Source organism: Oryx dammah, unplaced genomic scaffold, assembly GCF_014754425.2.
Source record: "Oryx dammah isolate SB20612 unplaced genomic scaffold, SCBI_Odam_1.1 HiC_scaffold_1, whole genome shotgun sequence".
NCBI lineage: Eukaryota > Metazoa > Chordata > Mammalia > Artiodactyla > Bovidae > Oryx > Oryx dammah.
The window spans coordinates 16,971,545-16,985,270 of NW_024070185.1; the positions used below are offsets into that span (position 1 = coordinate 16,971,545).

General features: G+C 42.6%; 1 protein-coding gene across 2 annotated transcripts in view; it reads right to left on the reverse strand.

The window, feature by feature from the left end:
* Window positions 1-13,481, reverse strand: part of TEK (TEK receptor tyrosine kinase) — a 102,040-nt gene extending 88,559 nt beyond the window's left edge. For both annotated transcript variants that reach the window (XM_040238006.1, XM_040237997.1), the window contains exon 1: window positions 12,660-13,481. In XM_040238006.1, the coding sequence (XP_040093940.1) occupies window positions 12,660-12,711 (52 nt within the window). In that variant the 5' untranslated portion in view covers window positions 12,712-13,481. The remainder of the gene's footprint in view (window positions 1-12,659) is intronic.
* Between the last annotated feature and the right edge of the window lie 245 nt (window positions 13,482-13,726).

Consider the following 13,726-nt stretch of genomic DNA (forward strand, 5'->3'; position numbering starts at 1 on the left):
CTTTGGTCTTTGTACCCTACAGGGTAGCCGCATAGAACCACTGCACAAACATTTGTTAAACTTTTTTATCCCTCATTTTCCACACTTCTTCCTTGGCCTAGAACACCTTTCTTCCTCACTTCCACTCCTGATTTTCCACAAGGCACAATCCTGCTCATTCTTCTCAAACATCACCCTCTTGGTGAGACCCATGTTTTCTTCCAGAATGACTCCCTCCAGCCTCAATACTCCCAGTGCGCACTGTCTGCCTCTAACAGAGCAGAGCTTCTCACCTGCCAGACTAAAAGCCACCTGAGGTCAGATCCCTATCTTAACCATGTTTGTAACTTGAATGCCCAGCAGATTGCCCCCACACAGAAAGGGTTCACTAAATGTCAGCTTGAATGAACGCATATAACTGACCTACTTGTTCCTCCACTTTGGCCACTGCCCACTACTTTGCATGCTGACTGTTGGGCCTTTTTAGAGGAATGCTCAGGGTACCCAAGGGGTAAACTAGGTCTTAACTGTAATTTATTAATAAATGTCCCCTTTCCAGGTTTCCTGAGAGGAGCAAGATTAGAGTCCAAGTCAGTCCTCTGAGACAGGTTGATCACCAAAAGACTCCCTTCTGCTTAATCCATTAGTATTATTTATGTGCCCAAATTACTTTTCCACTTTTAATTTGAACACATACATAGAGTTCTAAAAAAGTATTGGTTCCCTCATTCTTTTAGAGCAGTGTCTCTCAAACTGCATTAATTTAGACAGTATTTTCGTGATTTTTGCTGAGTCTACATGCTAAGTCGCTTCAGTCAGGTCCGACTCTGTGCGACCCCAGAGACAGCAGCCCACCAGGCTCTCCCGTTCCTGGGATTCTTCAGGCAAGAACACTGGAGTGGGTTGCCATTTCCTTCTCCAATGCATGAAAGTGAAAAGGGAAAGTGAAATCGCTCAGTCATGTCTGACCCTCAGCGACCTCATGGACTGCAGCCTTCCAGTCTCCTCCGTCCATGGGATTTTCCAGGCAGGAGTACTGGATTGGGTGCCATTGCCTTCTCCATGAGACTTGTATAATAATTATTCTATTAACCATTCTCTTTAAGTTAACTCATCTTTTTTTTCTTAGCCTCATATAATGCCAAAATACTCATGAAATTACATGATTGTTATGATATATACACACATATGGACTTTCCCAGGTGGCTCAGTGGTAAAGAATCCACCTGCCAAGCAGGAGACTTGGGTTCAACCTGGATCAGGAAGATCTCCTGGAGAAGGAAATGGCAACCCACTCCAGTATTCTTGCCTAAGAAATTCCACAGATAGAAGAAGCTACAGTCCATAGCGTCACAGAGTCACACACAACTTAGCAACTACACAACAACTATACACACATATGTCTATATACACATATTAATTTCATAATTAAAAATGCCCTTTTTAAATTGCATCACATAAAATCATCTTTCAGGCCAGCAATAGTGTATATAGGACACTTGGGGAAGCACTAGGTCAGAACACTGAATCCAATGCAAAACAATTATTAAAGCATTTCTCTTCCAGCCAGGATACTATATTTGGTGCTGAGAATGCTAATGTGTCATTCAGCCCATAGCCTAGTGGGAAAACCATCAAGTAAACTGTAAATTGTGATTTAATATTCTAAGTTCTATGTCAGGGACAAACGTAAGGGTGCCTGTATCCAAAACCTCTTGGACACCAATGCAAATCTTCCCCATTCCCACTTTAGCTCCAAATGCTTCTGCAATCACTTCTGAGCAGGCCTCCATCAGCTTTGAGCAGATGGAACCTCAAAGTACCTCACTCAGGGCCTGTGGGAGGATATCGCACTTCCTCCCCTGGGACTTTCTATGGCACAACAGCGCAGGACCCCAGTAACTTACCAGCTTCTGGCATCTACATGAGCCTTAAACAAAGGGAAGGAAAGCAAAGTATGAAGGCCCAGAGCTACATTTCATGAGGCTCCTTAGAAGGTGTGGAGCACCAGGCATTTGGGGCTTCTCTGGGGCTCAGATGGTAAGAATCCACCTGCAATGCAGGAGACCCAGGTTCAATCCCTTGGTCAGGAAGATGCCCTGGAGGCGGGCATGGCTACCCACTCCAGGATTCTTGCCTGAAGAATTCCATGGACAGAGAAGCCTGGTGGCCGACATACAGCCCACAGGGTCGCAAAGTGTCAGACTTGACTGAGCAACTAACATTTCACTTCACCAGGCTTTTGAGGCAGTGGCCAACATGATAGTACATGCTTGTATACTTCCATTCCCGTAGCCCCTCATTCTTGCTCCCTAGGATCACTTCCCAAATAATCTACCAGTAATGAGCTTAGTCTGAAGTGAGGCACACACACTGCACTGGGAACTGACAATGCCACTTAAGATTTTCAAGAACTAGGAATTCATAGGTTTGGGATAAATGAGGTGGGAACAATCTAGAGCAAAGCATCCTAGAGCCACTTTTCAGTTAGCACCTGAGAAAAGAGGCTGGCAGGAGAAAAAATGGGGAGCACCATCTTCCCAGCTGGTAGGGCCATGGGAAGGAACTCCCCACCTGACACTCCAGATTTTTAGCCAGAGCCCAAGAACACACAGCTCTAAGGATTTCTCCCCTTGTTCTGAGACAAGGCCAAGCTTAGGACAAAAGGAGGCAGTGGGGTAGTAACTCAACAATAGGGAGTTACCTCAAGGAAAGGTGGGGAGCTCCATCTGGCATAGAATGAATTACCTGCCCTCTTGGATAGAGATGTGCTTTGAAAAGACGGACATTAAGTGACATAAGCGCCTCTAGCTTTGTTTATAAGTAAAAAAGAACATCAGATTTTTAGAGTGCTCATTATATACCCACACCATACAGTGTCCATTTAAAGTAGTATATTTTAAAATCTTCCCCCTGAACTATGTGAAGTTATCACAATAAACTCTGGAAAATTCTGAAAGAGATGGGAATATCAGACCACCTGACCTGCCTCTTGAGAAATCTGTATGCAGGTCAGGAAGCAACAGCTAGAACTGGACATGGGACAACAGACTGGTTCCAAATAGGAACCTAAAGGTGTACGTCAAGGCTGTATATTGTCACCCTGTTTATTTAACTTACATGCAGAGAACATCATGAGAAAACGCTGGACTGGATGAAGCACAAGCTGGAATCAAGATTGCAGATTGCAGGGAGAGATATCAATAACCTCAGATATGCAGATGACACCACCCTTATGGCAGAAAGTGAAGAAGAACTAAAGAGCCTCTTGATGAAAGTGAAAGAGGAGAGTGAAAAAGTTGGCTTAAAGCTCAACATTCAGAAAACTAAGATCATGGCATCCAGTTCCATCACTTCATGGCAAATAGAAGGAGAAACAGTGGCTGACTTTATTCTTCTGGGCTCCAAAATCACTGCAGATGGTAACTGCAGAAATTAAAAGATGCTTACTCCTTGGAAGAAAAGTTATGACCAACCTAGACAGCATATTAAAAAGCAGAGACATTACTTTGCCAACAAAGGTCCATCTAGTTAAGGCTATGGTTTCTCCAGTAGTCATTTATAGATGTGAGAGTTGGACTGTGAAGAAAGCTGAGTGCCAAAGAATTGATGCTTTTGAACTGTGGTGGTTGGAGAAGACTCTTGAGAGTTCCCTTGGACTGCAAGGAGATCCAACCAGTTCATCCTAAAGGGAATCAGTCCTGAATATTCATTGGAAGGACTGATACTAAAGCTGAAACTCCAAAACTTTGGCCACCTGATACGAAGAGCTGACTCATTTGAAAAGACCCTGATGCTGAGAAAGATTGAAGGTGGGAGGAGAAGGGGATGACAGAGGATGAGATGGCTGGATGGCATCACCAACTCAATGGACATGAGTTTGGGTAACTCCAGGAGTTGGTGATAGACAGGGAGGCGTGGTGTGCTGCAATCCATGGGGTCACAAAGAGTCGGACATGACTGAGTGACTGAACTGATACTGATACTGAATAAGTGGCGCTAGTGGTAAAGAACCCACCCATCAATGCAGGAGACGCAAGAGACATGGGTTTTATCCCTGGGTTGGGAAGATCCCCTGGAGGAGGAAATGGCAACCCATTCCAGTATTCTTGCCTAGAAAGCTCCATGGACAGAGGAGCCTGGCAGACTACAGTCCATGGGGTCACAAAGAGTTGGACAAGACTGACCAAAAAGCACGTGAATAAGTACTGTTATCAGTACTGTTATGAGTCTCATTTTCTGTGAACCAGCTTGAGGTGACCATGAAACACTAGTTGGAAGACAGCACAGTGAAGTGTTTTAAAAAGTCCAGAATTTGGTTCAGGTTATTCTGAGTTTAACTCTTGCCTCCATCAATCCTACTGAGATCACGTAGTCGCTCAGGACTACTCATTTTCAAGAGACAGAGAACAACCCAAAATAGCACAAGAAAAGAAATGCAGCTGGCTTACATAACTGGAAGGGGCTGGGATAGGCCTCTGATCTAGAGCTCAGATAATTCTGGAGTGCCTATCTGGGCTATGTTCTGTTACTGCCCTCATTCTGTTCTACCAAAGACTAGTTTCCTTAAAGCACCCACGGAAGATGATGGCTCCAAGTGAACAGTATCCTCACTGAAGAAAGAGAACATCTTGCTCAAAAATTCCCAGAGGACAGTCCATGTGGCCCTATTGGGTCATACATCCTCCATCTGAACCAACCACTGATCAGATAGTACATGGATCAGTGATTGGCAGTCCCATCTCTGGAGGGAACGCTTGGTGGCTTTTGAAAAACAGGACTGTTGGGCAGTCCCAGATAATGAATGTCCACAATATTTTAACCTTAGTGAAGTCACTAACAGTTTGTGAGCCTCAGTTTCACCATCTATATTAAATAAACAAATAATAATACCAATTGTATGAGATTATTGTAAGATATTAAAAGTCATATTAAACACTTGGCTCATGATGACATTCAGCCTATGGTAGTCATTTTTGTTATTCCTGGTACTGTTGTTTTACTGTTGCTTTTTTGACAAGGGGATGGGAATTCGAGGCCCATCTCAGATTCCCAGATGTCTAAAGGACTTCTGTCCCTGGGGTGGAGTCCCCTTTGGCTCTGGAGCCAGACGTCTTGCACAACCCAGGCTCCATGTGCCAAGGTTAAGCTGGTTCACCATCTGACGGCCACGGAGCAGCGAGTGCCTCCCCGGCCCCAGCAATGTCAATACTGCCTTCCTGACTCCGCCTATTGTATCTGGAGGAAAGTGGCCGGGCATTGTCTTCTAGTGCTCCCCCCAGGAAGCATGATATCACCCTCTAACAAAAGCGGGAAAGCTGACAGATCTGCTGAGATGGGTGTGCCCGCTGCACACACCTCACTGGTCAAGCCCTGGGCAGGGGGCTGTGACCAGCAGGGAACAAACAGCAGCCACCCACGTGCCCCTCTGCTGGCTGCCTGAAGGGCTCTCGTGGCTCATCTTTAGGTTTTTTCTCCCTCTGTCTGTTAAGTGTGTGCCTACCATGTTAGACATGGCACCTCGAGGCAGTGGGAACGCACTCCCTCTAATCAACAGCTGTGTTAAAAAGGGTCAGGACTCTGCCCGTCTGGCAGGTTCATGTCACCACACCTGTCCCTGTGGCCTTTCGGAAAGAACAAGGGAGAAGGGTGATCAGAGTCCTGGAGTGACAAAAGGAAGCAACGGGGGAGGGATGTAGAGGAAAGCAGGCAAGTCTTGATCTAAAAAAGCATTCTGCACATGTGATGAGAACTAAGGAACGGTCTGACTAGACCGGTGGGAATTGGGTTATCAGTTTCAAATTCCAGAACTGAGGGAGGCGACTTTAGACGTCCCCCTTCCTGAAGGCTGGGAGTGATGCCAGCTGATCCTCTGACATCCCTTCCAGCTCGGGCTCAGCTGTGCTGTCAGTGCAGCTGGCTCTCTGTGAAGAGAGCCACCTGCAGTCTGGTGCCCCCAGGCCAAGCCCGGACGCTGTCATCCTGCTGCCCCCATCTCATCATTCCCTTCTTGAAACTCTCTCCTTCTTAGCCACAGCAACACCAATTCTTTGAGATCCCAGGAAAGGAATCTGTCTGGGTTTGCCTCTCCTGCCAGCTCCTTGACTGCTTCTTCATGGAACCCTAGGCTATCTCCTCCTCCTCTTCTCTTCACTTAAATCTCAGTATGTGTCCATGTCCAGGACCTTACTTACTATACACAAAGATTCCTATGTCTCAGTCCCTTGCCCAGTTCTCTTCTGAGTTTCAGACCCAGAGAACCCAGTTTTGCTAAATATCCACCATTAACATGGAAACTCAAAATCAACACGTGCAAAATAATTGTTTGTTTCTTGCCAGCTTGTCATCAACCAGGTTCCTTCTGTCATGTTTCCCAACACAGTGAGTGGCAGCACCATCACCCAAACCAGAAGCCTGGAGCAATGTTTATTCACCACCTTCTCTTCCCACAACCTCCAATAAATAACCAATCACCAGTCCCTACAGTTTCACTGCCTAGACACTTTCAATTCCCCTTTTCATCCGGGCCTTCCTGCCTGGAGAATTGGAAAGCCAAACTGGTCCAGGCCTAAGTCTCTGCCATGTCAATACATGCTCCACACTCTTACCAGAGTGAATTTTCCAAGACATAAATCAGATACAATAGAACAAACACCATACTAAATTTCCACACGTACAGAAAAGAGGTACAGATGACTTAATATGGCCAATGAGGCCCTTCCTGATCTGAACCCAACTTTAATTCACCACCTCCTCCCTACATTCTAGCCTTACTCAACTTCCCTGAGCTTGCCCTGCTGTTTCACACCCTGTGCTCCTTCTGATGGGAAATTCTTTCTTCCCTTTTCCTTTTTATCTACTTTGTTTTAAAATCATTTGGCCATGAATAACTCATAACTACATCAGCCATAATTTTGGGCAATATTCATTATTATTTAGGAGTTCTGGGAAAGTGAGGAAAATCTAACCTACAGATTATTTTCAATATTATATTATATTCATATAAATTTAGCAATTAATGAAGTTAGCATTATATGTTTTTAGTCACTTATGTTTAATTTGGATTTTAGAATTGGATTTTTAAACTACTGAATCCAATAAGTATTTTTACAGCTCTTAAAAAGCTAGATTTTTATATACCCCTGATGCTGGGGAAGATTGAGGGCAAGAGAAGGGGGTGACAGTGGATGAGATGGTTGGATGGCATCACCGACTCAATGGACATGAGTATGGGCAAACTTCAGGAGATAGTGAAGGACAGGGAAGCCTGGCATGCTGCAGTTCATGGGGTTGCAAAGAGTCAGATACTACTTAACAACTGAACAACAACAATAATTATATTATTTATCATAGCATCTTATAATTTATTCTCCTTTATTTATCTTTCCTACCAAAAAGTGAGTTTAGCAAGGGGAAAAAAAATGATTCATCCTTTTTTTGCATTCCTGGTATCCAATACAATACTTGGTACAAAGTAAGTCCTCAGTGTGTCTTCACTGACTGAAATGATAGTTGAGTGAATGAATGAATATGGGCAGGCAATAACCCAATAAATATCTATTAAATAAAAACTATGCATATCTTTAAAGTAATATTCAGCAATCATACAATACATAGTATTAGGTAAAGCTCTTGCTAAACCCACTTTCATGAGTATACCTTTCATGTTTCACACCTGAGAGAAGAAAGGGATTTTCTTTTGGCCTTATTTACATGAAATATTTAACATAAGCCAACGTTTTAAGATATGAGTGATTACTACTTTCTATACATATATGAAATTGATTATTACTGTTATTATTATTTCAATGTTTAAAAACCCTTCATATAACAACAAATGCTTTCTTTTTTTCAGGTCTGCTGTGGCATACCAAAAGTTTCTTACTGTGGCATATTAAACTCCAAGCACTACAGAGAATAGTAAAGAAATAATACCCTTTTTCAAGATGTTAAAGGTTAACTGGGCTAAATCCATGTGCCCAGAGTTCAAAGACACAGCCTGTGTGGTAAGGGAACTCAGAATTAGGAGAACATCATCAGGAAGAATTGGCCTAGGCAAACTGAGTTGAATTTTGTTTGCAGAGCAAGCATGGAGGATGTCTCTTCCAAATGGATAGAACAGCATGAACAAGAGCCAAGAGGAAAATATACATCAATCGTGGAGAAGGACGTGGCTGAAGTGGAACAGCCATGAATGGGATAGGTGAGAGAAAGCACTGGAAAGTAGGCCCAGTGTTCTGGCTTCGTACTGGGAGAGACCAGTATGAAATTTGAGGAACCAGCTCATGTTGAAGGCTTTTAGAAGGAGACTGCTTCTATGAGTAGTAAGTGACCCCCCTCCACCTGGAAAAGATTAGACTGGTCTTAAACAAGCACAGTGGTCCTCAGAGCAACAGTTCTCTTTCAATTATCCTAGCTTCACTTGCTAAGAGAGTTCTTACTGGCTGACTAATGTATATGCATTATCACACTTGATGTTTATAATGACTCTAGGGATCAAAAGTATTCTCAGCTGTAAAAGATGAGAAAACTGTGTATTAGAGCAGTCAAATAACTGGTCCATGGTCACCCAATTTGAACTTAACTCCAGGTGTGTAAGAGAGTCCCTGTTGGCTCAGTAGTAAATTAACTGCCTGCTAATGCAGGAGACCTGGGCTCCCTCTCTGGGTTGGGAAGATCCCCTGGAGAAGGAAATGGCAACCCACCGCAGTGTTCTTGCCTGGGAAATCTCATGGACAGAGGAGCCTGGTGGGCTACAGTCCAGGGGTCACAGAAGAGTTGGACACGACTTAGTGACTAAACAACAACAACCAGGTGTGTAACCTCACAATCCATACTCCAGATTCCTTCTCCTGCCTTCCTGATGAGCTCCACCTCAGTCTCAGAGCAGTGGCTTCAAGAAGTCATCACAGCCCAAGGGCATGTGCTTTTTCTTCCCCTAAGCCAAGCTGATTTAGTTACAATTCAGGGTAAAGTGAGAGTAGCTGGGCCCACATTCAGAAAACACACCCAGTTTGATTTCAGTGAGCAAAGATCTTGGTGGCTCTTCGGAACCCTTATCTACCTCCTAAGTGATCAATAAGAAGCCACAGATGGGATCCTTTTCATTTCACTCTTTTCACATTTCTAAAATCTATCCATCACCCAACCTGATCCCTCCTCAGAGTGGGAACTCACTCCTCAGGGGGACGGTGATCTGGCTTTTAGAAAGTTTCTATCAATAAAGTCAAACTCTATCTTTTGTGCAGCTCCCTCAACCCCTGCATCCCAGACCTGGAGAAATACAGCATTGATCTATGGTGTCATCTAAATGGAAACCCATAAAAATACTGCTCCTTCGTCTCTTCTCTCCTGACTAAATGTGCTCATATGACAAAGTGTTTAAAGCACTTATCCTTCTGCTTGTCTACTGTTTGCTGTCAAATTTCTTAGTGTCACCAGTGTTTAATGGTTATGCTTTGAGCAGTAGATTGAAGCAATTGCCATCTCTAAGTCAGACCTTATATTTTTACTAAGCAAATAGTTATAGCTATGTATTACCATTTTAGCAAGTAAAGCACATGTTGGCTCCTGTAAATTTTGTGTATCACCAAAACTTAGACGTCACCCATAGAACTCTCAACACACCCGATCTGACACTGAACATAATCTATTTATTGAACCCCAATGCATAACTTGACGTTTATCTATTTTGAAGTGGTATCTTCTGGCTTTGTTTCAGCCTAGACAAATCTATTTGAATCCTGATTCTGTGCTCTAACCAACAAACCATCTATAGGGAATAAATTGGTGACACAATCACACACATTTTTTTAGGAATAAAGTCCCAGGAGATGAATTAATAATGTCAGAAAAACCTGGAGCTCACCCATCTGAATCCCTGGAGGATATATAGCATAGTCTTCTGAGATGAACTGGACAAGTCCTTTTCTCCAGGAGAGATGTTTTAAAAGAACAAAACTCTCGAAGGAAGTTCTCCCAGGGTAGGACTGAAAGGGAGAGGCTGAGACCTCCCAAAGACAGTGTTTAGGAGAGAATCTGGGGAGAGGGCAAAGAGCCTCCCTCTGAGAATAATTCCCAGTTGCTTCTGATCCTAGCTTCCACACCTCCACCCTTGATTACTCAGGCTTGCTACTAGCCTTCTAAGACCAACCCTAATCAAGAGGTTCCATCTGTGACCACCTCCCTGACCTTAGAACGGGAGTGACTCCGCCACTCCAGACAAGACACTCACTATCTCTGAACCCAGGTTGTTACTCAAAATGTCAAATGAGGCAGGAAAGAGGCAAGAAGAACTGCTATAGAGACTTTCCATTGGATCATGTTGATCACAGAGGACATATTATGATAAAGCACAGAGAGTGATTTGTTTTATTGGTTTTCTTCCTATACAATGCTTTACAGAGAGCAGCCTGGTTTGGTGAGAATGGGAGAGAAGGGGAAATCTGGTATATTTCTGAGAACTTGTTTGTAAGCTGGTATTGGCCATGATCCTCCATTGGGAGGGGAATCTACCAGAATCTAGGTGGATTTGATAGAAGTCTTCTAAAAGTTACATACATCCTCTTATGCATTAGCATCTACCACCCAGAGTCCCCTTCATTGAGGCAAATGTGACATTCTTTTAGTTCTATCTGTTCAGAAGTAGGGAATGAGGAACAACTCACTGAACTAGAGAGATAAGTCTGTAAGTCATGAGCCTCTCACTCCATTACTGTAGTCCACCAGTGGAGTTTGGTTTGAAGAACGGGATCCTATGCCTGTAGACATAATTATACTGGATTCTTGCTGTTGCAACTCTCAAGCCTTCAGTGTTCATATTCATGGAGACTTAGATGGAAAATGTAAGTTAGGATTTAGCACAGCAGATCTACTCCAGAAACCCACGTTACTGGTGTTAACCTTCATTTTCAACAAGAGCATGAAACCCCTCTCCTTGAGTCTCAGCCTGCTGAAGTTAGCACTGTACTTTTAAGAAAACTAAGGTTTAGACACAGAGTAACTGTTTTGCCACATAACATTTTTGCATGTGTGTGTTTGTTTAAAAGTACTTTAAAACAAAACTGAGGTATAGTTGCTTTACAATGTTGTGTTAATTTCTGCTTTGTTTGATTTTATGACAGCTTTTCTAAGCCTATATTGCGAAGTGCCATAACATAGTCACTATGGGGGGAAAAGAATTAAAACAGAGAGTGTGTGTGTCTTTGTGTGTGTGTGTGTGTGTGTGTGTGTGTGTGTAGTAGTTAACCTAAAGAAGTATTTCAGAGCCACTATATACCCCTGGTCTTTGCATTACTATAATCCCTGATAAAGAAGCAGTTCCAGATTTCAAGGTCACTGATAGAAGTCACACAGAAAAAAAAGCAAGTTGAGAATGAAATTATGACAATTATTTGGCTTAAACATGCATATTGTTGGAGAAATCAACATTTCCACATGAATATAAACAATTTCTACATAAATACTGAAACTATCTCAGATAATCTTTCATTTCCCAGCAGTTTGTGTTACTCAGTCTTAAAATATTACTATATCCTCAATATATTGATTACTGACAACAAACTCAAGAGCTACAAACAAACTACTTTCCACGCACTTCTGTTATATTATTGGATTAATTTCTGACCAGTTAATAATATTGGAAACATATGAAAAATATAAAATAGTATAGCAGATATTTAGTAGAATTTGATGCAAGTATACCTAATATAACGTAGTCCACATCGTTTTCAGTAAGTTTTCCCAAATTCATTTCCTATACCAATTCTATTTTCATTATAATGATTCTAATGCTTTCAAACTGAAGGGGAGAGATTGATGGCCATTACATTGTGATCTTTATCCCATGATTTGATACCACGTTCATAGGTATCCCATAGGGTAAGTGAAGTGCGAGCCACGCCGCCATCTAGAGAATCTGAGCAACAAACACCTTAAATCTATACTCAGGCCAACCATTCCTTAAACCCACAATAGGTTTCAATACACTCCCGAGGCCGGTGATTTGGGTAATTGCCTAAACTTTCATTTCACTGGGCCAGCGAAGACTTTACAAATCACTATATGCCAAATAGTTTTTGAAATAAAACACAAATTATATAACCCTTATCTCCCTGATCCCTATAGTAAAACACAAAAACAAAACCCCCAAAAGCCTAGCATTTGACCACTTTGAATAAAATAGGATGCAAATACGAAACCTTTATAGAAAAGCAATTTTGTTCTCATTTTTAAAATGACACCCTGTACAGTGCCTTAAATGGGTCCCCATGATTCTCAGCATAAATTTGACTTTTTTTCAATGACTGAAGATTTTCTCTGAAGCAGGTAAAGCCAGGTTTCTTCTTTTTTTGTATAGAATAAGGAAACAAGCTAGAATGAGGAGCAATAAAATAATGTCCCACAGTAAATATGTCTCTTCAAATAAAGTGACCTGGTCAGTCCTCACAGCATCTGTGGTGACACAGGGGGCAATAATCCAGAAGAGAAACTAGAAAAATCAGTTCACACCACAAGGACTTTCCAGGTGAATCCTTCCATATATTGAATGGAGACTCACAGAGAAACAGTCCGTGTCACAGCTGCCCCTTGTTAACCAGCAATAGGCGTTGGTGAGAGAGCCCAGAGCCACTAACTGTTAAAAAAAACTTTAAAAAAAAAATAATAAAGCCAAACCTTACCAGAAAGGAGCAAGCTGACTCCGCAGAGAACTAAGCCGGCTAAAGAATCCATGCTTCCCCAAATCTCTCCATCCAGTTTCCGCAGACATGCATGAGGTCCCAAGGATCCTTTCAAACACCCAGAGGTTTGTGACTTTCCATTCGCTCGTCCTACTGGGTCTTGTTTACAAGTCAGAGGCAAGAAGGAACAGCACAGAAGCGGGCAGTCACAGTCTCATTTCTGTCTGAGCACAGGGAGTTTTAAGTTCCTTTTTCCTGTTTCCTTTGTAGATTAGGATGGGAAAGGCTGTATCTTAAAGGCGTTTGGTATCAGCAGGGCTGGGGGCATGGTAAGCCCTGTCCATCTTGCAATTCATCAAAACACTTATCTATGGCTGCTGCTGCTGCTGCTGCTGCTGCAGGGGTAGAGGAATTTTAGTTGGAAGTGTGGGTCCTGGTCAGCACTTTCAAAAACAATAGGGGTATCCTCTCTGAGGCGGGAAACTGAGAATAACAAGCCCTCCACCTATGTATGGTATGTGCTGATGACTGGCCCTTCTCAGCCCTCTAACAGCTCTCACGGGTCTACTTGGGAGCCCTGACAGAAGGGGCTTTTGGGTGTGGGGAACAGTTTTGGCTTTTGTTTTCTTGTTTTAACCCCACGTGGTTTGAATGGGGAAAAGACGTTTTCGTGATGAGAGAACACAACCCCCCGCTCAAAACAATTAATGTGGGTTAATTAACAGTGAGGTCAACGCTCAATGTGGCCACAGAGACCAGAGTCCAAAATTGTTAGCCTGTTTTCTTTTACACAGATGGCTTCTTTTTTGGCCAAGAGCCCGAAGATATCTATGCTACTGGCATTTATTTTTTTATTAACAACTCATCTAGAGATGATCTAATTTCTTAAAGAACTGGCAGAGAAGCATTTCAGTAATAACTAGGAGGGATTTCATGGTTACTGGCCAACTTACTTTCAGAAGCAAATTATATTCAAGATTTTTAAAATAGCCTGTGTAAAAACCAAATAGTGTAAGTTTTAGGTAGGGATAAAAATATTATTTATAAGAGCAGAGAGAGTACACAAA